General features: G+C 39.8%; 2 protein-coding genes and 2 long non-coding RNA genes across 4 annotated transcripts; 2 read left to right on the top strand and 2 right to left on the bottom strand.

The window, feature by feature from the left end:
• Window positions 1-3,298: 3,298 nt before the first annotated feature.
• On the top strand, window positions 3,299-10,325 carry LOC311255765 (multidrug and toxin extrusion protein 1-like; the record flags this gene model as incomplete). Its single annotated transcript, XM_084350414.1, has 17 exons — window positions 3,299-3,358; window positions 3,726-3,827; window positions 3,914-3,982; window positions 4,062-4,210; window positions 4,338-4,380; window positions 4,554-4,598; window positions 5,459-5,556; window positions 5,654-5,751; window positions 6,831-6,944; window positions 7,029-7,096; window positions 7,216-7,324; window positions 8,039-8,114; window positions 8,346-8,415; window positions 8,527-8,659; window positions 8,780-8,874; window positions 8,964-9,006; window positions 10,072-10,325. 17 exons carry the CDS (start codon window positions 3,299-3,301, stop codon window positions 10,281-10,283), a joined length of 1,584 nt encoding a protein of 527 aa, XP_084206540.1. The 3' UTR covers window positions 10,284-10,325.
• A 430-nt stretch (window positions 10,326-10,755) lies between these two features.
• Window positions 10,756-11,295, bottom strand: LOC311256704. Its single transcript, XR_014622520.1, has 3 exons — window positions 11,172-11,295; window positions 10,975-11,067; window positions 10,756-10,846 (listed from the first exon to the last, which is right to left on the bottom strand). It is a non-coding gene; the product is annotated as an uncharacterized lncRNA (long non-coding RNA).
• Window positions 11,296-11,380: 85 nt separating this feature from the next.
• LOC311256705 lies at window positions 11,381-11,844 on the bottom strand. The gene is made up of 3 exons (XR_014622521.1): window positions 11,761-11,844; window positions 11,543-11,656; window positions 11,381-11,448 (listed from the first exon to the last, which is right to left on the bottom strand). It is a non-coding gene; the product is annotated as an uncharacterized lncRNA (long non-coding RNA).
• A 1,060-nt stretch (window positions 11,845-12,904) lies between these two features.
• On the top strand, window positions 12,905-22,818 carry LOC311256702 (multidrug and toxin extrusion protein 1-like; the record flags this gene model as incomplete). Its single annotated transcript, XM_084351971.1, has 17 exons — window positions 12,905-13,236; window positions 15,350-15,451; window positions 15,537-15,605; window positions 15,687-15,835; window positions 15,948-15,990; window positions 16,166-16,210; window positions 17,036-17,133; window positions 17,231-17,328; window positions 18,504-18,617; window positions 18,702-18,769; window positions 18,892-19,000; window positions 19,958-20,033; window positions 20,399-20,468; window positions 20,580-20,712; window positions 20,833-20,927; window positions 21,016-21,058; window positions 22,607-22,818. The coding sequence occupies exons 1-17, from the start codon at window positions 13,096-13,098 to the stop codon at window positions 22,816-22,818; spliced, it is 1,665 nt and encodes a 554-aa protein (XP_084208097.1). The 5' UTR covers window positions 12,905-13,095.
• Between the last annotated feature and the right edge of the window lie 255 nt (window positions 22,819-23,073).

Below are 23,073 nucleotides of genomic sequence, written 5' to 3'. Positions count from 1 at the left end.
GACCGTCAAGGTCAATCTGTGTCTTCATTTGGGACCAGCGCAGTAGAGAACACTTGTTCAGGAACACTGTTAGAAATTCTTCTGTAAAAAACCAGTAAAGAACTGGCAGCTGGGTTGCCATTATGTTACTGTAAAATTAACATATTTTTTACTGTTACTCAATTTACAGTTGTGTCCTGTAAATGAAAAATACAGTGTAAACTGATATTTAAAATTACTTTCACTGTATTTTACAATTAAATTACTATATAGTTTGTGTTATTTATACATTTCAATAATCTATTAAAAAAATATGATTACACACAGTTAAAGGCACTTTTGTTAAGAAAAACATGTTACATGTCACTGACTTTAGGTTTCACAAAATCTCTGTTTGAACCTGGCCACAAGCACGGAAGGCAAACCATAATAAATTAACCTACAGATTTTTCAATCCTGTGATTAAAATGTAAGAGAAAAAGCAGCTTCTTATTGCACTTTACTTTTATTTGAATGTAAAGATTACATGTAAAAACTTCACATGCTGAACAAATTGCATGTTAAAAACAGTATTACATGTTAAAATTACATGTTAAAAACAGTATTACAAACACATATATATATATATATATATATATATATATATTACATATATTAACAGTATTACAAACATATACAGTACTGTTAGTGTGGAAGTCCAAGAACATTGGCAGGAGAGTTACGGCTCACTCGAAGACACCAGGTTTCTCAATCCAGCCTGTAATGTGTGTGTGTTTGTTTGTGTGTGTGTGTGTGTGTGTGTGTGTGTGTGTGTGTGTGTGTGTGTGTGTGTGTGTTTGCCTGTGTGTGCCTGTGTGTGTGTGTGTGTGTGTGTGTGTGTGAGAGAGAGAGAGAGAGAGGGAGAGAGAGAGAGAGACAGAGAGAGATCTGCTCCAAAATAACTTATATTCGCAACTTCTTGCATACAAAATTAACATTTCTGCCCCTCATTCCCCCCATCCTGATAAGAAAAGTGTCTCAAGCCATGAACTAACACCTCAGCAAACCATAACATTCCAACCTTAAACATCCAAATAGTTCATATAGTTTCAGAAACAGAACACAACAACACATAAAGAATGCCAGAACAAATACAAGGTGTAAGAGACTGATGAACTAGACTGATGTCCACAAATCTGACAAGAAAACATCATTGCAAGCCGAACAGACTTGACTGTTGTGGTTCAATAAACAGTAAAGTACAGTTGTAAAACTGTGAAGCAAGAGAAAAAAACTAAACAAAACAGCTCCTTTTGCCACTAGAATGAACAGGCAATTGCACAATGCAAGATGGAAAAACAGTCAAAGTTACAGCAAAGCAAATATTCTTCAGTATTAAATTTGTGATCCAATAATTATCTTAAAAAAAAATCTTTCCTTTATTTGAATCTGCCCTATCACACACAATAATTAGCATGCACTGTCTTTAAAGTGTTGTCAAAAGCCCTATTCGCACGGGATTAATAACCTGGGGATGTCTGGTAATTTGTTTACACAAACTATCATAAAGTTTCATTAATTCAATGAAAAAATGCAGGTGTCAACAAACGTTAACTTTGTAGAAATTAAAATGTGCTCCTTGTGTTGTTTGACTATCATCTTTGAAAATTTAGCTAGCTGCTGACCAAACTCATTCTAGCATGTGTATATGCTGTAATCATCAATGCTAACAAAACTAGTCAAAACTAATCAAATCAAACAATCATATAATATGTAATATAAAACAATCAAATAAAGTTGCTACTCACCAAATAATTAGTAAGATGGAGATGGATCAGGAATGGCAGGTTTTTACAGTGTACTGCAAACATTACAAGAAACAGCCTGTTAGCAGGATATGACCCGTATAGTTACACAGTGTCTGGTTTGTTTGATAGCTAGAATAGCCTGAGGTTTGCAAAGATCCAAAGTCGTTTCTGAAGTGTCATACCTTTTTTCCTTGTGGACATTGTGCAGTTTGTGTTGCTATAAATGCTAGGCTGCTGCCCTGTTTTTTAAAAAAAATGTAGTTAGCTCCTGTACTTTTCATGTATGCTGAGGTGTTTTGTATTGTCGACTCTGTAGCAGCCCAGGCCATGCCTTTCTCACGTGCCATGATGCTTTTATTTCACACCCATCTACTCTGACATCAAACAATCTCCCCATTACATTGTTGAATCTTGAATACTGTTTTTAAAAAAAGGTTCACCTGAGCACTAATGTCCCCACAGCTAGTCAACACAAAGTAAGGCCTTTGCTCTATTGTCAAGACAAATAACTATAAGAAGCTCATTTCAGCATTTTTTTTTTCATTTTTTTTTATATCTCAGAATAATGACTTATCTCATAGTTATAATGTGTCTCTAATAGTTACATCTTTTTATCTCTTAATTCTGACTTAACATTTGATAATTTTGACTTTTGATCCCATAGTTTCGATTTTATCTCATGATTAAGACTTTTATCTCGTAAACAAGACTTTTAATCTCATAATTATGACTTACGGTTACAGTTACAGTGTTTGTCTTTGGGACTGCACCTGTGTGAATGCAAATCCTTTATTTACATTAACCTGACAGTTTTAAGATGCAAATTCTGACTGGAGACTCGGGTAGTCTTAAAAACCACACAATCACTTAAAAGAAACCCACGATTTCAGATGAATTTATTAATTTAGCAGATGCTTACCATACATTAAAATTCTCCTCCTCTCAATTAGTCTAATTCTAAACCCTCCTAAAATGTGATAATGGGCAAAGAAGTATTATATTAACTGGATTCTACTTTTTATGACTTTTATTTCATAATTATGGCTTTTTGTAAGTATGATTAACCATGGGAATATTCATTCACCAATCTTTGTTTTCTTCTTTTATCTTTTCTTCATTGGCGTATCCACATTTTACCACTTCAAGATAGTACAACCTCCGAAAAAACATCAAATACAAATACACAACGAATAACTGTACAACAACCTCATAATACTGCTGTTTAGCGAGTAGTTTGGTTAAATCATCCATCCATCTGTCTGTGAGTGGTCTACATCAGTGTGACTCTCACTGACTTCCTCAGGTGTCTCCTCCCTCCACGTGACTCATATGAAATGAGCTGGGCTCCGTAGCTTTCATCAATCACACAGACTGAGGTCCTGGACCGACCTGAAGCCTCCCTGACAGCTGCATACAGCGGTGAACAGAGCAGGAAGTGTTCCTGTTGAATCATGGAGAGCAGCGGACAGGGCTCACATCTTCATTCTTCTTCTTCATGGAGTGAAAGTTTTGTTTTAAGGTGGATCCGCATGATGATCCCTGTTGGTTTCAAGACAGAAATTAAAGAGTTGTGCAAACTGGCCGGACCACTGGTAAGTAGCCTCGGTCTTATTCTGATTATCTTCCAGGCCGATAATCAATAATAATCACTAACTCCTCCACCCCCTATATACATACATGTACAGATATGTATAATTTACTTTTAGTTGTACCTGTGACACTTAAGTAGGGTTAGGGTTAGTATGACTTTTGGATACTTTTTACAACACTGGTCGTATCATAAGATTATATACTCATAATAAGTAGTTTAAAAGTACCAAGTGACTTTTCTTAAAAAATGTGTTCTTAAGTCCGATACTTGAGTAAAAGTACTTACTACTGGAAGTTACTAATGAACTATTCAATTTTTTTTTTGTTTGTCTTAGTGACTTTCCATTAATTTCTGCTTTTTTCCATCAGATGTTGTCCCAGTTCTTGATTTCTGGACTGAATTTAATCAGTACTGTTTTCTGTGGCCATCTGGGGCGGATCGAGCTGGCAGGAGTGTCTTTGGCCACAGCAGTAAGTAATGTATATTGATGTTCTTACAGGGAAAATTACCAGTTAGGCAACAGAACATAATCCACCAATGTTTGTGTCATCCTCAGGTTATTAATGTTACAGGTATATCTGTTGGAATGGGCTTGGCAGCAGCGTGTGATACTCTAGTTTCTCAGGTATGAGCTTGTCAGCGTCGTCTTTTAAAAAAAGAGATAACAATAAAGATGATGAAATAAGAAAAAACTCTGGTTTCAGACCTTTGGGAGCAATAACCTCCACAGAGTTGGGGTCGTTCTGCAGCGGGCGGTCCTCATTTTGTTACTGGCATGTTTTCCCTGCTGGGCGATGCTCATTAACACAGAACCCATTCTGCTGGCTGTCAAACAGGAACCGGCGGTGGCCAGGTCAGCTGTGTCAGAATTCACTTCTTCTCATGCTTTAGTTGTTTTTATTTTTCATTATTTCTTTTAGTTTATTTGCTGATAAAACCAGTATCACTGTTGTTAATATTGATGGAAATTCCCTCTCTAGGTTAGCTCAGCTGTATGTGAAGATCTTTATGCCAGCGCTTCCTGTGAGTGTTTCAAACCTCAACATAAAACAGATGTTTTACTTGCTACACTTTGTCCAGTACATGCTGAGATAGGTTATTCTGAGTTATAAGGTTCTGAAAAAAGAAAATACATATTGATGTCTGTTGTGTCTGAATATATTAATTTTCAATAATGTCTTTGTGGCTCTTTCTAGGCTGCATTCATGTATGGATTACTCGCAAGATACCTGCAAAACCAGGTAAGTCCATAGCCTGTGATTTGCTTCCTGTTATCCACAAAAGTACAGTGGACCAAATATAAAGGAAAATTCAGTCAGCCTTCTATTTATTTGGCACGTCAGGTTGCATCTTGATATGAATACACTGTACACTGTCTGAATTCAGATGGCAATGAGGTGTGTGAAACCATAAACCTCCACTATGCCATCGAGTGATTCTCTTTAGATCTGTTAAACTTTAGAAAAAGTGCAATGTTTGAAACCTTTATTGGCTCCTTACCAGGTCTAAAGTTGTCAACCATTGGTTGAAGATATAACATGTAACATTTTAGTATTGAAATGTCTAAAACCACTACACCTTTGGTAAATATCTACTAGTCACGTGAGTGTACATTCACCCCAAACAGCCAGATTACTTTACTGTACATTAGCCATTAGCTAATGAGCAACAGTATGCTTCAACAGTGTGTGCATCTTATCTGTGTGTTTGAATTCAGGCTAGTCTCTCAGTAAACTCAGCGCTAACCAAACACTCTGGTTCTCTGTATTCTTTTCCCCCTCCCCCTTCTGTAACATTACGTTCATTAAGTAAAATACATTTCCCCTCCAGCTCCACTCAGCAGTCAACATTACACTGCTTATTCTGATTCCCAGAATGAGACATACACATATGGACTCATCTCTAGGAGAAGAACCCATCACAGTTGTCACAGAGTTTTTAAACAGAGGAGTATTGTCTAGTTTGTATAACATGGCGCAGTTATAAATCATACGTCTTTGTCTGCTGATGGGACGATGACACATTGGTGGGAAACCAGCCATCTTTGTGTTCTAACCTTGCCAGTGTCCACTAAGATTAACATGTGGCACTTCTCTTTCAGGGCATCACATGGCCCCAGGTAATCACAGGCGTTGTGGTTAATATTCTTAACGCACTTATCAACTACATTTTCCTTTACCAGTTAAATCTGGGAGTAGCGTGAGTATTGCCTATCTGACTCCACATGGTTCTTTTAGTAACATCCTTATTGCTGTTATTACATAACCAGTATTGCCCACTTATATTGTCTTTATAGAGGTTCTGCAGCTGCCAACGTCCTTTCCCGGTTCTGCATGGCAGGAATTCTCTATGCTTATATCCTTTGGAAAGGTCTTCATAAGGCCACATGGGGAGGTGAGTACAACATTTGCATTTGAAAATAGTGACCCTGCATACTATATAATCAGTCACTGAACTCCTCTTCATCCTGGGGAAAGACTGCCCTCGCATGGACCTGTCATTCACTGTCGAGGATGTCACAGTATTGCCTTCATCGACTGTGAGGAACCTGGACGTAATCCTCGACAATGGACTATCCTGCACCCCCAACATCACCGCGGTGGCCTGATCCTGCAGATTTGCCCTGTGCAACATCTGCAGGATCCGGTCTTTCCTCAAAAAAGACACAATGCAACTCCTGGTCCAAACACTGGTCATCTCCCATCTGGACTACTGCAACTCACTCTTGGCTGGACTCCCAGCCTCCGCAACTAAACCTTTGCAACGTATCCAGAATGCTGCAGCGTGCCTCGTTTTCAATCTACCCAATTTCTCCCACGTGACCCCCCTCCTCTGTGACCTCCACTGGCTTCCTGTTGCGGCCTGCATCTGATTCAAGACGATGGTGCTGGCCTTCAAGGCCGTCAACAGAACCACACCCATCTACCTCCAAACACTGGTCAGACCACAGGCCCCAGCACAAGCACTTTGCTCTACTACATCCGGTGGCCGGCTGGTACCACCGTCGCTGAGAGCAAACAAAGGTTGCTCAGCAAACATGTGACTCTTCTCCGTTCTGGCGCCTCAGTGGTGGAACAAACTCCTGACCACAGTCAGGATAGCAGAGTCACTCGCCATCTTCCGCAAAAAACTCAAGACTCAAGACTCACTTGTTCAGACTTCACCTCGATCCCGCATATGATAATTAATAATTAAGTTTGTCATGAGGTTCACAACTAAACCAATTGACTAACAGAAACTGTTTATTTTTATAAATGTTTATTTAAGGGGAATGATTGTCCACTTATGACTTATTTTTGGTCAAGGTTGTGATCAGTGGACACTGTCCATGGTCCGAGGGTCCATGTAGAGGGTTGAAGACATTCCATTATTGAGTATGACCTATAAATTTTTGTGCATGTTACACTGTGTAAGCATCACTTAAACATAGTTGATAGCTGAATGATTTATTGACTCACCGATTGCCCACACAGGCTGGTCTAAAGAGTGCCTGCAGGACTGGAGCTCATTCATTCACTTGGCCATCCCCAGCATGGTCATGTTATGCGTTGAGTGGTGGATGTATGAGATCGGAAGTTTTCTGGCAGGTAATGTCAACTCAGCCACTTTATGTTTTCAAAGCGTTTGTATGAGTTGAGGTTGGTCTGAAATTTAACGCCTGTTTTTGCCAGGTCTAATCAGTGAGGTGGAACTTGGAGCTCAGTCAGTTGTATACCAGATGGCATCTATTGCATACGTGGTAACTTCCCTCCAGTGAAATAATCATTCCTCTACCAACAATTGAATATACATGAAATTGTTATAGTATGAAATTAATCATACAATGTACAGTATGTTAATTTTGTGCTTTTTTGTTAGTTTTCTTCGGGTTTTAGTATAGCAGGAACAGTAAAAGTTGGAAATGCCTTGGGAGCTGGAGACACTAAGCAGGCCAAGCTGTCTGCTAAACTGTCAACATTCTGTGCAGGTCAGTTTGCTCCTAAACACTTTTTTAAAGCTTTATGTTAATATCTCACAAATAACATGTTTTTGAAGAAGATAATACTAGAATTACTGTTATGTAATCAAGAAATTAGTGAAGGAATAGCTTAGTGAGAGGAGCAAGCTCTCACTGTATCAAGCAATTATGAGTTGCCCTGGACGGGTGCATTAAAGGAACGGTTCACGCAAAAATGAAATTCAGTCATAATCTGCTCACCCCCATGACGATGGAAAGTCAGGTCAAGAGCTGGATGGGAAATGTACTTTATTTCATGGAGATATTAAAGAGAGTAGAGGGGAAAAGAAGAGGAAGAATAGTGAGCGTTTACCTGAATTTAAACAAAGACACACACACTCTTCTTGTGATTCTGGGGGTCAAACTGGCTTTGCTGATGGTTAATACACTACTACAGTTGTTTAGGAGAACGCTGCAAAACACTGTTTTTCTGTGAAGCTCCATTAATGTTTTGTAGACTACAAAACTTCACCCTACAGTCCATGGGTATGGGGATGAGTAGGTAATGACTGACTTTTCATTTTTGGGTGAACTGTTCCTTCAAGTTCCCAAACTGCTCCTGCAGAGCCACTCATTGGCCGACAATAGACCGGTCGTTCTTTTTGTGAATATTTTGTATGTCAGCGCATTTACAGTAAAACATAAAGATGGATAATTAAGTGTTTAATTAACTTTTTACCACAGTGTTGGCCTCTGTGTGCGTGTCGATTGCAATTGGAAGCCTGAAGGACCATATCTCTTATGTCTTTACATATGATGAGTGAGTATAAGTCTAACATATGTTTTCGTTTCCCATGGTCAGAGAGAGTCAGTGTCAAGTCTCAGAGAGATAACAGACGTTATAAATGACCTTTTCCATTAAGTCAGTCATTGCCTGTCCTACACAGTTACTGGCTATTATGTTACAGTACTCAAACATAACACAAAAATCGAATGAAAGTGTCATTTTTCTCAGTGTCAAACAGTACATTTTGAGTCCCTCCTCTTTCAGACAAATCAGGGAAAGAGTTGCTGATGCCATCCCTCATTATGCTTCATTCCTCCTCGTAGAGGGGGCAGCAGTGAGTACCTCTGCCATTAAGATCCTGTGACACACGCGTGTATTATTGCATCTCTGAAACGTGCTTGTTTTGGTCAAGTCTAACCAGGTCTTTGTCTCTTTGTGTAAATAGGTTACCTTGGGTGGGATTCTAAGAGGAGCAGGTAAACAGACAGTCGGAGCTGTTTGCAACATTGTGGGATATTATGGAATTGGTATTCCTATCGGAGTGTCGCTGATGTTTGCAGCCAAATTAGGGATCAAGGGTAAGATTTACAGCAGAGATGTTTTTTTACCACTTATTTTAGTGACAGATCCACCACGGCATCAACACTACAGTACTCGCTATTCTTAAAGTAAGATGTAGAACTCTCCATTTCCCTCAGGTCTGTGGACAGGCCTGTTTACCTGTATGTTTCTGCAGTGCACATTTCTGATTTTCTATGTGACAAGATTAAACTGGAAGACAGTGATATATGAGGTTAGTATTCAGAGGTAAATATTCCTATTCTAAATGGTATAATTGGAACTTCTTTATGGATATATGGTCACATTTTGTTTTTCTTCCAGGCTCGAATCAGAGCAGGAGTGCACAGGGTCTCCAGAGGCACAAGTAAGGGAGTTTGTGCAGCAACTAAGGCAATTTATACTGCCACAGATGAAAAACATGATGCAGTCTTTCGTAGGAGCCAGTTTAAATGATAAGAAATGTATTTTAATAGTGGTACACTGATATTGTTTAAAAAAAGATACATAGAACATCTTTAAAAGAAAAAGTTCACCCAAAAAATGAAATTCCCGGCATTATCTACTCAGTCTCATGTCGATGGAAAGTTGGGTGAAGTTTCATTTTCAAAACATTTCTGAAGCAACAGAAAAGACAACATTGCAGCATTCTCCTAAACAACTGAAGTAGATGGGGACTCGTTTTAAAACCTAATTAAACAACAGATAAAAACAGAAAATGGCTCCATACAGCTCATCCAGCTTAATCCAAATTTCCGGAAGCTTAATCCAAATTTCTGCTAAGTTTTTAGTGCACACCTTGTTTGAGGTGGGTGCATGAGCTCAACTGTGCATCAGGAGTGTAAATAATAGTTTTTCAAATTGGATTTGGATCTCAGGGCATCCAGAGAAGTAGATTATGCTGGACAAGCTGTTTGGAGCCTTTTTTTGTTCTTCTGGTTGTTTTCCATATAAGTCCCCATATCAATCATTTGTTTAGGAGAATGCTGCAACGCTGTTTCACTGTGTTGCTTCAGAATTGTTTTGTAGACTGCTAAACTTGACTGAACATCAATATGAGGTTGAGTAGATTATGCCTGGATTTTATATTTTTGGGTTGACGAAAGTATGTGAAAAGGTCAGCATCACTCTGAAGCTCTTCCTTATTTTTCAGGAGTATAAGTATAGAGAGTATAACTTCTTTAACTCTGTCAGTGGGACTTTCTCACTTCTCAAACAGAACCCAAGTCATGGTCTCACTTCAGCTCTTTTAAAAGAGCATCAAACTATTGTAAAAGTACACTTATACAACATGTGAATAACTTGTCAAACAATAGCTTAATGTGAACAACTCATCGTTGACAGAAATATCAGCTAGAATCTTTTCATTTTGAGGTCTCAATTTAATATTTTCCATTGAAAACATTAGTCACATTTGCATATGTATGTCCAGGTCCCCAAGCAGATGATGAAAGGTACTTACTCGACCAAACAGACACCCTTGACCTGGCTGAAACTGAGCGTGGATCAGCAGAAAATCCAGCGAAGAAGCAGCTCTCCGACAGGGAACTGGTGCTGCGTAGGGGCCTGGCTCTGGCTGTCATGCTATTTGTCCTGGCTGTTGGAATCATTATAAACCTGTTGATCATGAACTTGGTCACATGAACATGAAAAAAAGTCGATTGTATTCAGTGAAGTATCTCCCTATCTGGCAGTGCTGGGTGCAGGTGAACAGAAAGTACAGAAAGTGAAGATGATCTATGATCAGTGGATTCATCTCAATGCAAAATGTAATTCTTAAGATTTTACAGTGAATCTGCCAATGATTTACTCTCAACCACATTCTGTCAGACTCAAGAGAGTTTGACAATGTTTGTATTCAGTACATTAAACAGAAACATTGTGGTTATCTCAAACCGTCAAGGTCAATCTGTGTCTTCATTTGGGACCAGCGCAGTGGAGAAAATTTGTTCAGGAGAATATGTAGTATTGATCCAGTCAAAAGTAAAGTTGGCCTCTGAAGGCTGAGTTTCTGGCTGGGGCACGAGGTGCACGCTGGCTCCCACGGCTAGAAGACTAACTGCTGCAAACATAGTGAGGCCTCGCCTGAGGATGAGCTGTGTGGTGGAGAGACGGCCACCCTTCAGCTGCTGGTCCCCATGTCCACCCTGCGTCTGCGGGTTCCCATCATGGAACTCGGTGGTCACTGACATGTAGCCGTCCGCTGACTTGGGAAAAAGATTTGTTGAGTCATATGGAAAGCAAACAGTGCAAAAACATGATAGAAGAATGTACATTTCTATAAAAAGACATTTAGATGAATTGTTGCTAATGTTAGGTTTAGCAGGCAGCTTACACTCCCATTACTTTCGGTCTGGCTGGCAGCATCTGACAGGGCAGCTGTGCTTAATAATGGCATGTTGGTGTTTGTCTGCGCTCGTCCCACAGCCTGCAATCAAGAAGAAACAACCAACTTGCAATTTCTCAAATTCCTGCGTGCAACAAGTCTCTTTTGAAATCTCAGTTACTGATTCTGAAGAGAATCCAGCGTACCTCCTCTGTAATTCTCTCCCAGTTGAACTTAGGAGATGATCCCTGCAAAATCTTTTTCCCCACCAGTTCTCAAGTCATAAACACACAAGAGAAAACAAGTTAGGTCAGACTTAGAAAATGGATCACTAGAAAAACAATGTATTTACTTCCCCCTCAGGGCTTCTGTAATGTTTGGAGAAGACTTCTGGAGTAAGAATGTGAAGCTCTACCATGTAGGTGATGAAAGCCACCATTATCACAGCATGTTGGGCTGCCAGCTCATCTTCACTCAGCATTCCTGATCACCACGGTAGAAACAACATTCATGACTCACACTTTGTCTGTGGTTTTATCAAATGAAAATGCTTACCAATATCATATATTTAGATTACCTGCAAAGAATCCACCAAACTCATAAACCCACCACTCAAAGCACCTCATTAATACACTGGGAACGGCCAGCTTCATGAAGGAGCCTCACTCCTGCAGCGATTCTACAGACCAGCCTGCAGGGGGAGAGAGAAACTCATTTATGTAGAGAGAATGAACAAAGTGGTCCCTGAGATCACGAGGTCGCAACAAACATCTCCTAAATATAACTGTCCCTCACCTCCCCATGTTGTTTCATGGAGCCTCTTCCACCGAATGTAAGCAAACAGAAAAGCACAGCTGTAAATGTGAGTGAGAGTGTTGGCTGCTTCAGATCCGCTGTAAGACATGCACACAGACATGTTCATATGAGCATGTGTAACCGTTTAAAAATTAATTTAAAATGCTGTACTGAGACATGAGTACACCTACCTAACACCCAGATCCAGCCAGTAAAGAAAGATGTAGTTTGTCAGCACGTTTGCAATGTTTGCCAAGGCAGCAGTGTACATCTGAGGCAGTATTATACCCTGAGTACACAAACAACAGATGATGTGATTACTGCCACCTCTCCCACAAGTTTATACAATTCACAAGTGGGACCATCACAGAAAATTGGACCTGGGTTTAGGCCAGAAATGCACCTGGTTCTGCTGGTACGACACTTGAAGATACTACTGCGGTCAAGCCCTCCCTCAGTTATTTTGTGGTGCCTGTATATAGTAGATATTACGGTAATGCAGTGCAAAAACAGAATTCAAAAATAAAAGCACCGACCTATGAACGCAATTTGCAATTTCACATTTATTCAGTCAGTCAGTATTTTTGGAGGGCTTTAATTTTGAAATTCTGACACTGTGTGACACTCAGTGACACTCTAATGGAGCACTGTCAGTCTGAAGTGAAATTAGTCTGTGGAAACAGGTTGTTTTCATTTAACGTAAATCTGAATTCATAAGGAAATATTGAAAATATTTGACTATCAAGTGGGCTTTAATTTTGAAATTCCTCATCAGACGCTCCTGACATTGTGTTTATTTTTACGTTGGACTAATTATTCACTCAATTGAAATGCCATGGCCTCCATCTTCTAAGGCTTCAATGTGATCAGAATTACGATGGTAAAATGAATTAAGTAAATAAATAATCAATGAATGAATCCCTTAAATGCTCAATTAATTAATTAAGTAACTAGTCGACCGATGAATTCATCAATCATTAACAGACTAACTGACTGACTGAATAAATGTGAAATTGCAAATTGCGGTCATAGGTCGGTGCTTTTATTTTGAATTCTGTTCTTGCACTACATTACAGTAATATCTACTGGGGGTTTTCGGAGTGGAGGCGGGCTTGACTGCAGTGTCCAGACGTCCATCCATCCATCTGTCTGTGAGTGGTCTACATCAGCGTGACTCTCGCTGACTTCCTCAGGTGTCTCCTCCCTCCACGTGACTCATATGAAATGACCTGGGCTCCGTAGCTTTCATCAATCACACAGACTGAGGTCCTGGACCGACCTGAAGCCTCCCTGACAGCTGCATACAGCGGTGAACAGAGCAGGAAGTGTTGAATCATGGAGAGCAGCGGACAGGGCTCACATCTTCCTCCTTCTTCTTCATGGAGTGAATGTTTTGTTATAAGGCGGATCCGCATGATGATCCCTGTCGGTTTCAAGACAGAAATTAAAGAGTTGTGTAAACTGGCCGGACCAGTGGTAAGTAGCCTGGGTCTGATGTCCTGTCAGTGTCCTGTCAGTACCGATCAATGAGCTCAGACAGTTAAGTTATTATTTAAAAACTCATTTGGTGAATTACTAAAGCTTGCCAGTGGAGGAAGTTGGCTTGGTCAGATACTGACTGTAAGTAGGCCAAAAGTCGTCTATTAATATCACACTGTCACAAGTGAAAGTCTTGTACTTCAGCACTTACTTTTTACTCTACTACTGTAACTATATTAGATACAATTTTCTGCTAATTTATACTTTCACTCCACTACAGTACTTTTTACTCCATTACATTCAGGCTATTTAACAACTTTAGTTACTATGCTTTTCTAAATTATTTTATTTAACACCAATCAGCTGAAACACTGATTCTGATCATCTTCCAGGCCGATAATCAATAATAATCATTAACTCCTCCACCCCCTATACAGTATATACATACATGTACATGTATAATTTACTTTTACTTGTACCTGTGATACTTAAGTACATTTAATATCAGATACTTAAAGACTTTCACTTTTACCAGGGTTATGGTTAGTATGACTTTTGGGTACTTTTTACAACACTGGTTGTATAAGATTTTATACTCGTAATAAGTATTTTAAACGTATAAAAGTGTTACATTTACATTTACACTTTTGTCTAAAGCGACTTACAGTAAGTACATTTGTCACAAGCAAGAAATCACAACATATCACCGTTGATAAAGTAAGAATGAAAAAAAATAGAAACAATTTTCAAGCCCTCATCTGAGCATAACAGGTGTTATTTATCAAGGATACATTAAGAACCTAAGTGCTATGATTTCAGTGCTATGGGTAAGAACATACAAGTGCATATACGTTTTTTGTTTTTGTTTTTGTTTTTTGGTGGTGGTGGGGGGATTGGTAGGTGAGAGGTAGTCACGCTATGCGGGGTCGAGTTGAAGTCTGAACAAGTGAGTCTTGAGTCTTTTGCGGAAGATGGCGAGTGACTCTGCTGTCCTGAAATTGGTCGGGAGTTCGTTCTACCACTGAGGCACCAGAACAGAGAAGAGTCGTGACTTCACTGAGCAACCTTTGTTTGCTCTCAGTGATGGTGGTACCAGCCGGCCAGCTGATGTAGTGGAGCGAAGTGCTCATGCTGGGGTGTTTGGTCTGACCAGTGTTTGGAGAAGGTTGGGTGCAGTTTTGTAGATGGCCTTGAAGGCCAGTACCATTGTCTTGAATCGGATGCGGGCTGCAACAGGAAGCCAGTGTAGGTCACGGAGGAGCGGGGTCACATGGGAGAAATTGGGTAGATTAAAACGAGGTGCGCTGCAACATTCTGGATATGCTGCAACGGTTTAGTCGCAGAGGCTAGGAGTCCGGATCCTGCGAACATTGTAGTGGACAAATCTGCAGGATCGGGCCACAGCAGTGATGTTGGGGGTGCAGGATAGTTTGTCATTGAGGATTACGCCCAGGTTCCTCTCAGTCCATGAAGGTGATACTGTGACGTCCTCGACAGTGACTGACAGGTCCATGTGAGGGCAGTCTTTCCCCGGGATGAATACGAGTTCTGTTTTATGAAGGTTGAGCCTTAGGTGATGCGCAGTTGTTCAAGCGGAGATGCCAGACATTCCGAGATGCACGTTGCAACTTGGGTGTTGGAGGATGGGGGAAAGAGAGGAACAGTTGGGTGTCGTCTGCATAACAGTGGTAAGCGAATCCATGTGATGTGATTGCAGTACCTAGTGATCTAGTGTATAGTGAAAACAGAAGTGGTCCTAGTACTGAGCCTTGAGGGACACCAGTTTCCAAAAAGCAGGTATTGGACAAGGAGCCATTCCTGACCTGAAAGGTGCGATTTTTGTCAGGTATGATGTGAACCAGGTTAGAGCAGAGTCAGCGATGCCAAGTTCTGTTACCATCTCCTGATTGTTTTCTCAATTAATCGATTGAGAGAAATGCCAGAACCATTTGCCGAACAAAACATATTTTATAGCCTAAGCTCTGCATATGTTTATATGCAAAAATATTAATCTGTAAAGTAGTCAGTAGCTACTGGAAGTTACTTATGAACTATTCAATCTTTGTTTTGTCTCAGTGACTTTCCATTAATTTGTGCTTTTTTCCATCAGATGTTGTCCCAGTTCTTGATTTTTGGACTGAGTTTAATCAGCACTGTTTTCTGTGGCCATCTGGGGCGGATAGAGCTGGCAGGAGTGTCTTTGGCCATAGCAGTAAGTAATGTATATTGATGTTCTTACAGGGAAAATTACCAGTTAGGCAACAGAACTAATCCACCAATATTTGTGTCATCCTCAGGTTATTAATGTTACAGGTATATCTGTTGGAATTGGCTTGGCAGCAGCGTGTGATACTCTAGTTTCTCAGGTATGAACCTGTCAGCGTTGTCTTTTAAAAAAAGAAATAATAATAAAGATGATGACAAATAAGAAAAAATTCTGGTTTCAGACCTTTGGGAGCAATAACCTCCACGGAGTTGGGGTCGTTCTGCAGCGGGCGGTCCTCATTTTGTTACTGGCATGTTTTCCCTGCTGGGCAATGCTCATTAACACAGAACCCATTCTGCTGGCTGTCAAACAGGAACCGGCGGTGGCCAGGTCAGCTGTGTCAGAATTCACTTCTTCTCATGCTTTAGTTGTTTTTATTTTTCATTATTGCTGATAAAACCAGTATCACTCTTGTTGATATTGGTGGAAATTCCCTCTCTAGGTTGGCTCAGCTGTATGTGAAGATCTTTATGCCAGCACTTCCTGTGAGTATTTCAAACCTCGACATAAACTGGATGTTTTACTTGCTACACTTTGTCAAGTACATGCTGAGATAGGATATTCTGAGTAATAACAGGTTCTGAAAAAAGAAAATACAAATTGATGTTTGTTGTGTCTGACTATATTCATTTTTAATAATGTCTTTGTGGCTCTTTCTAGGCTGCATTCATGTATGCTTTACTCGCAAGATACCTGCAGAACCAGGTAAGTCCATAGCCTGTGATTTGCTTCCTGTTATCCACAAAAGTACAGTGGACCAAATATAAAGAAAAATTCAGTCAGCCTTTGCATCCTAATGTGAATACACTGTATACTGTCCGAATTAAGATGGCAATGAACTTATAATACAAAGTCTCACAGATTTTTTAAACAGGGTAGTATTGTCGAGTTTGTATACCATGGCGCAGTTAGTTATCTAACTTTGCATTCTATTACCTGTCCTTGAAAGAAAACAAATTTATTCTAGACAAGTGCGAGCTACATCAAGCTACATAATTAATCTTAATGGTCATGCTGAACTTACACAGTATATCTGCTGTGTAAACAAGATGGTATTGAGTGGTACTGTATTAGTAAAAAGTGGTAACAAGTGGAAGAATAATTTGTACAGTTCATATGTGTTAAATCAGAGGTTAAAATATTAATCCAAAGAAATCATTAGTAAGGAAGTTTTCGTGTAAAATTGTAACCACAGTCACCAAACTGCTGCAGTCAGGTTGATAAATGGACACTTTTTAATCCCAAAAGTTAAAAAGTAATCTTTGAGTTCTCCTTGGCATCAGATCAGAATCGATTTTGACTATGGGTGTGCCAGCTCTGAGCTTTCCACACACAACATTCAGCAAAGGTCTTTTGCTTTGTTTTGATTGAGAGACCCCCAGCGGCAGAATTACATATTGGGAAAATGTGTATAAATCATCCATCTTTGTCTGCTGATGGGACGATGACACATTGGTGGGAAACCAGCCATCTTTGTGTTCTAACCTTGCCAGTGTCCAACAAGATTAACATGTGGCACTTCTCTTTCAGGGCATCATATGGCCCCAGGTAATCACAGGCGTTGTGGTTAATATTCTTAACGCACTTATCAACTACATTTTCCTTTACCAGTTAAATCTGGGAGTAGCGTGAGTATTGCCTATCTGACTCCACATGGTTCTTTTAGTAACATCCTTATTGCTGTCATTACATAACCAGTATTGCCCACTTATATTGTCTTTATAGAGGTTCTGCAGCTGCCAACGGCCTTTCCGAGTTCTGCATGGCAGGACTTCTCTACGCTTATATCCTTTGGAAAGGTCTTCATAAGGCCACATGGGGAGGTGAGTACAACATTTCCATTTGAAGATAGTGACCCTGCATACTATATAATCAGTCTCCAAATGTTCCCTTAGCATGTGTTAATGAGTTACAGTGAAAAGTCAGAGAGGGACGTTTGTGGTTTAAAGCAACATTATGTAACTTTTTAACCTTAAAATGACAGGCTCAAAATCATGTTGATGGTACCATGTCTTGTAATAGAGTGAATGGTGTCTCTGTCTCAGCCACTCCACCCCCCTATCACTTGTTTCTGCACTATGTAACTTCAGTGAGAGGGTGGGATCACAGCGTTACATACATGTTTACTTCAACGCACACGTTTTCAACACATAACGTTGTTATGACGTAATGAGATTTGTTTGTAGTTAGCACCTACATTACATCTGACAAACTGTTACAGACTCGGGGTTTGTATTTTACCACAGTGGTGTTGCACTCAGAAACTGTGGGAGGCCTCAAATCGCACAAAATGCCAATTTCTACATAATGTTTGCTTTAATGAAGTTGTTCTAGAAACTCAGTTTTTGAAAAGATTAAGCAAAGTTTTACAATAATAAATGTCTATCAATTTACAGTAAGTGCACATCAATGAACATTAGTTAATGCAATAATGAGCATCCACTAACACTTAATTAACAGTTAACTAATACTGTATGACTAATACTATTACCAAAGGTGTTCATATTAACCAAGGTATTTATTTTTACATTATAATAATTTTTAATGATGATAGTAACATTAACTAATATGGCAATATGTATTAATTAACAGTTAAATGATACAACAATAAGAATTTAGTAACTGTTGACAAATGTCTCTTGTTAACATTTTTTAAGGGTTTGCATGTTAATTAGATAACTAATATTAGTATATGGTTCCTAAAGGTTTTAATCAACATGTATGTCATGAGGTTCACAACTAAACCAATTGACTGACAGAAACCTGTTTATTTTTATAAATGTTTATTTAAGGGGAATGATTGTCCACTTATGACTTATTTTTGGTCAAGGTTGAGATCAGTGGACACTGTCCATGGTCCGAGGGTCCATGTAGAGGGTTGAAGACATTCCATTATTGAGTATGACCTATAAATTATTGTGCATGTTACACTGTGTAAGCATCACTTAAACATAGTTGATAGCTGAATGACTCATTGACTCACTGATTGCCCACACAGGCTGGTCTAAAGAGTGCCTGCAGGACTGGAGCTCATTCATTCACTTGGCCATCCCCAGCATGGTCATGTTATGCGTTGAGTGGTGGATGTATGAGATCGGAGGTTTTCTGGCAGGTAATGTCAACTCAGCCACTTTATGTTTTCAAAGCGTTTGTATGAATTGTGGTTGGTCTGAAATCTAATGCCTGTTTTTGACAGGTCTAATCAGTGAGGTGGAACTTGGAGCTCAGTCAGTTGTATACCAGATGGCAACTATTGCATTCATGGTAACTTCCCCCCACTGTGAAATAATCTTTCCTCTACCAAAAATTGAATATACATGAAATTGTTATAGTATGAAATTAAGAATACAATGTACAGTATGTTAATTTTGTGCTTTTGTTGTCAGTTTCCTTTGGGTTTTAGTATAGCAGGAACAGTAAAAGTTGGAAATGCCTTGGGAGCTGGAGACACTGAGCAGGCCAAGCTGTCTGCTAAACTGTCAACATTCTGTGCAGGTCAGTTTGCTTTATGCTTTATGCTTTAAGCTTTATGTTAATATCTCACAAATAATCTGTTCACCCCCATGACGATGGAAAAGTCGGGTCAAGTTTCGCCGTCTACAATACATTTCTGGAGCTACATAACAAAACAGCATCGCAGCATCTTCCAAACAACTGAAGGAGCTGAGGACCTTTTAGAAAAAACAACCAAAAAATATAAAATGGATCTTTAAACTAGAGCGTAATCCAAGTCTCCAAGATCCTAAATTAATTTGAAAAGACTTTATTTACACCCTTGACGGAGCGTGCTCACACATTTAGCATAGCAACTACAGTTAAGATTTTGGCTTAAAAGTAGAGTATGTAATTTCCGCCACTATGGGGCTCCTGCATCGAATTCTCCCCTGATCCAGTACTGTTTACCGACAGGAGGGGAGCCTGAGATTACTTTTAAACCTTGTGGATGAGGAGACCTTTGTTGTCTGTATTTATGTCTCGTTACTCTATGTTGAATGCTGGCAGGAGCTGGATGGGAAATGTACTTGAGATGTTGATGAAGGTTCTCAGTCATCCAGGTCATGGTCACACTCTTCTTGTGTGCCGTTGATGGCTAATGAATAAACACAAATGATCCTGGGGTCAAACTGGCTTTGCTGATGGTTAAAACACTGCTATAGTTGTTTAGGAGAATGCTGCAAAACACTGTTTCGCTGTGAAGCTCCATTAATGTTTTATAGACTAGAAAACTTCACCCGACTTTCGATCGGTATGGGGATGAGTAGGTAATGACTGACTTTTAATTTTTGGGTAAACTGTTCCTTCAAGTTCTCAAACTGCTCCTGCAGAGCCACTCATTGGCCGACAATAGACCGGTCATTCTTTTTGGGAATATATTGTATGTCGCAATACAGTAAAACACATTTACAGTAAAACATAAAGATGGATAATTAAGCGTGTTACTTTTTACCACAGTGTCGGCCTCTGTGTGCGTGTCGATTGCAATTGGAAGCCTGAAGGACCATATCTCTTATGTCTTTACATATGATGAGTGAGTATAAGTCTAACATGTGTTTTCTTTTTCCATGGTCAGAGAGAGTCAGTGTCAAGTCTCAGAGAGATAACAGGCGTCTTAAATGACCTTTCGCCATTATGTTAGTCATTGCTTGTCCTACACAGTAAACAGGGAACTTTGCTCCATAATCTGTTACATATTAACTCAAGGCAAATGATCTGACAGCTGAGCTCAGTCATGCTGAGATGCATTACATACTTAATGGCCAGTCAGTACTGCCATTAGTACTGCCAGTACTGACTGGCCATTATGTTACAGTACTCAAACGTAACACAGAAATCGAATGAAAGTGTCATTTCTCTCAGTGTCAAACAGTACATTATGAGTCCCTCCTCTTTCAGACAAATCAGGGAAAGAGTTGCTGATGTCATCTCTCTTTATGCTCCATTCGTCCTCCTAGAGGCGACAGCAGTGAGTACCTCTGCCATTAAGATCCCGTGACACACCCGTGTATTATTGCATCTCTGAAACGTGCTTGTTTTGGTCAAGTCTAACCAGGTCTTTGTCTCTTTGTGTGACTAGGTTGCCTTGGGTGGCATTATAAGAGGAGCAGGTAAACAGACAGTCGGAGCTGTTTGCAACATTGTGGGATATTATGGAATTGGTATTCCTATCGGAGTGTCGCTGATGTTTGCAGCCAAATTAGGGATCAAGGGTAAGATTTACAGCAGAGATGTTTTTTTACCACTTATTTTAGTGACAGATCCACCACGGCATCAACACTACAGTACTCGCTATTCTTAAAGTAAGATGTAGAACTCTCCATTTCCCTCAGGTCTGTGGACAGGCCTGTTTACCTGTGTGTTTCTGCAGTGCACATTTCTGATTTTCTATGTGACAAGATTAAACTGGAAGACAGTGACAGATGAGGTTAGTATTCAGAGGTAAATATTCCTATTCTAAATGGTATAAGGGAACTTCTTTATGGATATATGGTCACATTTTGTTTTTCTTCCAGGCTCAAATCAGAGCAGGAGTGCACGGGGTCTCCAAAGACACAAGTAAGAGAGTTTGTGCAGCAACTAAGGCAATTTATACTGCCACAGATGAAAAACATGATACAATCTTTCGTACGAGCCAGTTTAAATGATAAAAAAATGTAGATTAATAGTGAATATGAAAAATGATACATGGAGCATCTTTTAAAAGGAAAAGTTCATCCAAAAATGAAATTCCAGGCATTATCTACTCCGCATCATGTCAATGGAAGATTGGGTGAATCGTCGTCGTCCACAAAACATTTCTGAAGCAATAGAAAAGAAAACATTGCAGCATTCTCCTTGTTACGCCCCTGGTCTAGGGGAACCCAAGACATAACATGATGTGTGTCTCCCTATTTTTTCCACTTCCAAGAAAGCCAGTGTCACAGAGGAGTCACGTTCAAAGTAGCATTTATTTTTCTTCAGAGGGGGAACAAGGCCAACACAACAAACAAAATAATCTGCTTACCCCTAACTTTCTGCCACAGATCAAAAATGTAAGCAGAATCTTAGGGAGTGGAAGATTGGTGGAGAGGGAGATTGCAGTCAGCCGGCGATTCAAAAAGGGCTCCTCTCCTCCCTCTGACCAATCCCCTGTCAGCAATCAAGCTGAGCAAGCCAATCAGCAGGTCCAACCTATTCACAATCAGAAACACACACACTCAGAGTGAGACTGCTCACACACAACAATGAGGACAGATCAGCAGCAAATACAAACACAATAGTGACTCAGGTTCATAACACTCCTAAACAACTGAAGCAGATGGGGACTTGTTTTAAAAACTAATTAAACAACAGATAAAAACAGAAAATGGCTCCATACAGCTCGTCCAGCTTAATCCAAATTTCCAGAAGCCCTGAGATCCCATATTGATTTGAAGATATGTTATTTACACGTTTTTAAGCTGAAATCTGTATCGAATCTGTAGCTGCTGAGCGCACCTTTTCTGAGGTGGGTGCACGAGCTCAACTGTGCATCCAGAGTGTAAATAATAGTTTTTCAAATTGGATTTGGATCTCAGGGCATCCAGAGAAGAAGAGACAAGTAGTTCTGGGGCCATTTTTTTTGTTTGTTTTTCTGGTTGTTTTTTAACGTTTCAAAACAAGTCCCCATATCAATCATTTGTTTAAGAGAATGCTGCAACGCTGTTTCACTGTGTTGCATCAGAACTGTTTTGTAGACTGCTAAACTTCACTGAACATCGACATGAGGCTGAGTAGATAATACCTGGACTTTTGTTTTTGGGTTGATGAAAGTATGTGAAAAGGTCAGCATCACTCTGAAGCTCTTCCTTATTTTTCAGAATGAGAGTATAACATCTTTAACTCAGTGTCAGTGGGACTTTCTCACTTCTCAAACAGAACCCAAGTCATGGTCTCACTTCAGCTCTTTATTAATGCATCAAACTGAAAGTACACTTATACAACATGTGAATAACTTGTCAAACAATAGCTTAATGTGAACAACTCATTGTTGACAGAAATATCAGCTAGAATCTTTTAATTTTGAGGTCACAATTTAATATTTTCCATTGAAAACATTAGTCACATTTGCATATGTATGTCCAGGTCCCCAAGCAGATGATGAAGGGTACTCACTCGACCAAACAGACACCCTTGACCTTGCTGAAACTGAGCGTGGATCAGCAGAAAATCCAGCGAAGAAGCAGCTCTCCGACAGGGAACTGGTGCTGCGTAGGGGCCTGGCTCTGGCTGTCATGCTATTTGTCCTGGCTGTTGGAATCATTATAAACCTGTTGATCACGAACTTGGTCACATGAACATGAAAAAAAAGTCGATTGTATTCAGTGAAGTATCTCCCTATCTGCCAGTGCTCTGTGTGATGCAGATGCATGGCAGGATGTCACGGCAGGACATGCAGACAAGGGGAACAAGAGCAGGTGAACAGAAAGTACAGAAAGTGAAGATGATCTATGATCAGTGGATTCATCTCAATGCAAAATGTAATTCTTAAGATTTTACAGTGAATCTGCCAATGATTTACTCTCAACCACATTCTGTCAGACTCAAGAGAG

Source organism: Pagrus pagrus, assembly GCF_965226575.1.
Source record: "Pagrus pagrus genome assembly, chromosome: 4".
Classification (NCBI taxonomy): Eukaryota; Metazoa; Chordata; class Actinopteri; order Spariformes; family Sparidae; genus Pagrus; species Pagrus pagrus.
The sequence above is the reverse complement of the archived record's forward strand: the minus strand, read 5'-3'. Positions and strand labels throughout refer to the sequence as shown.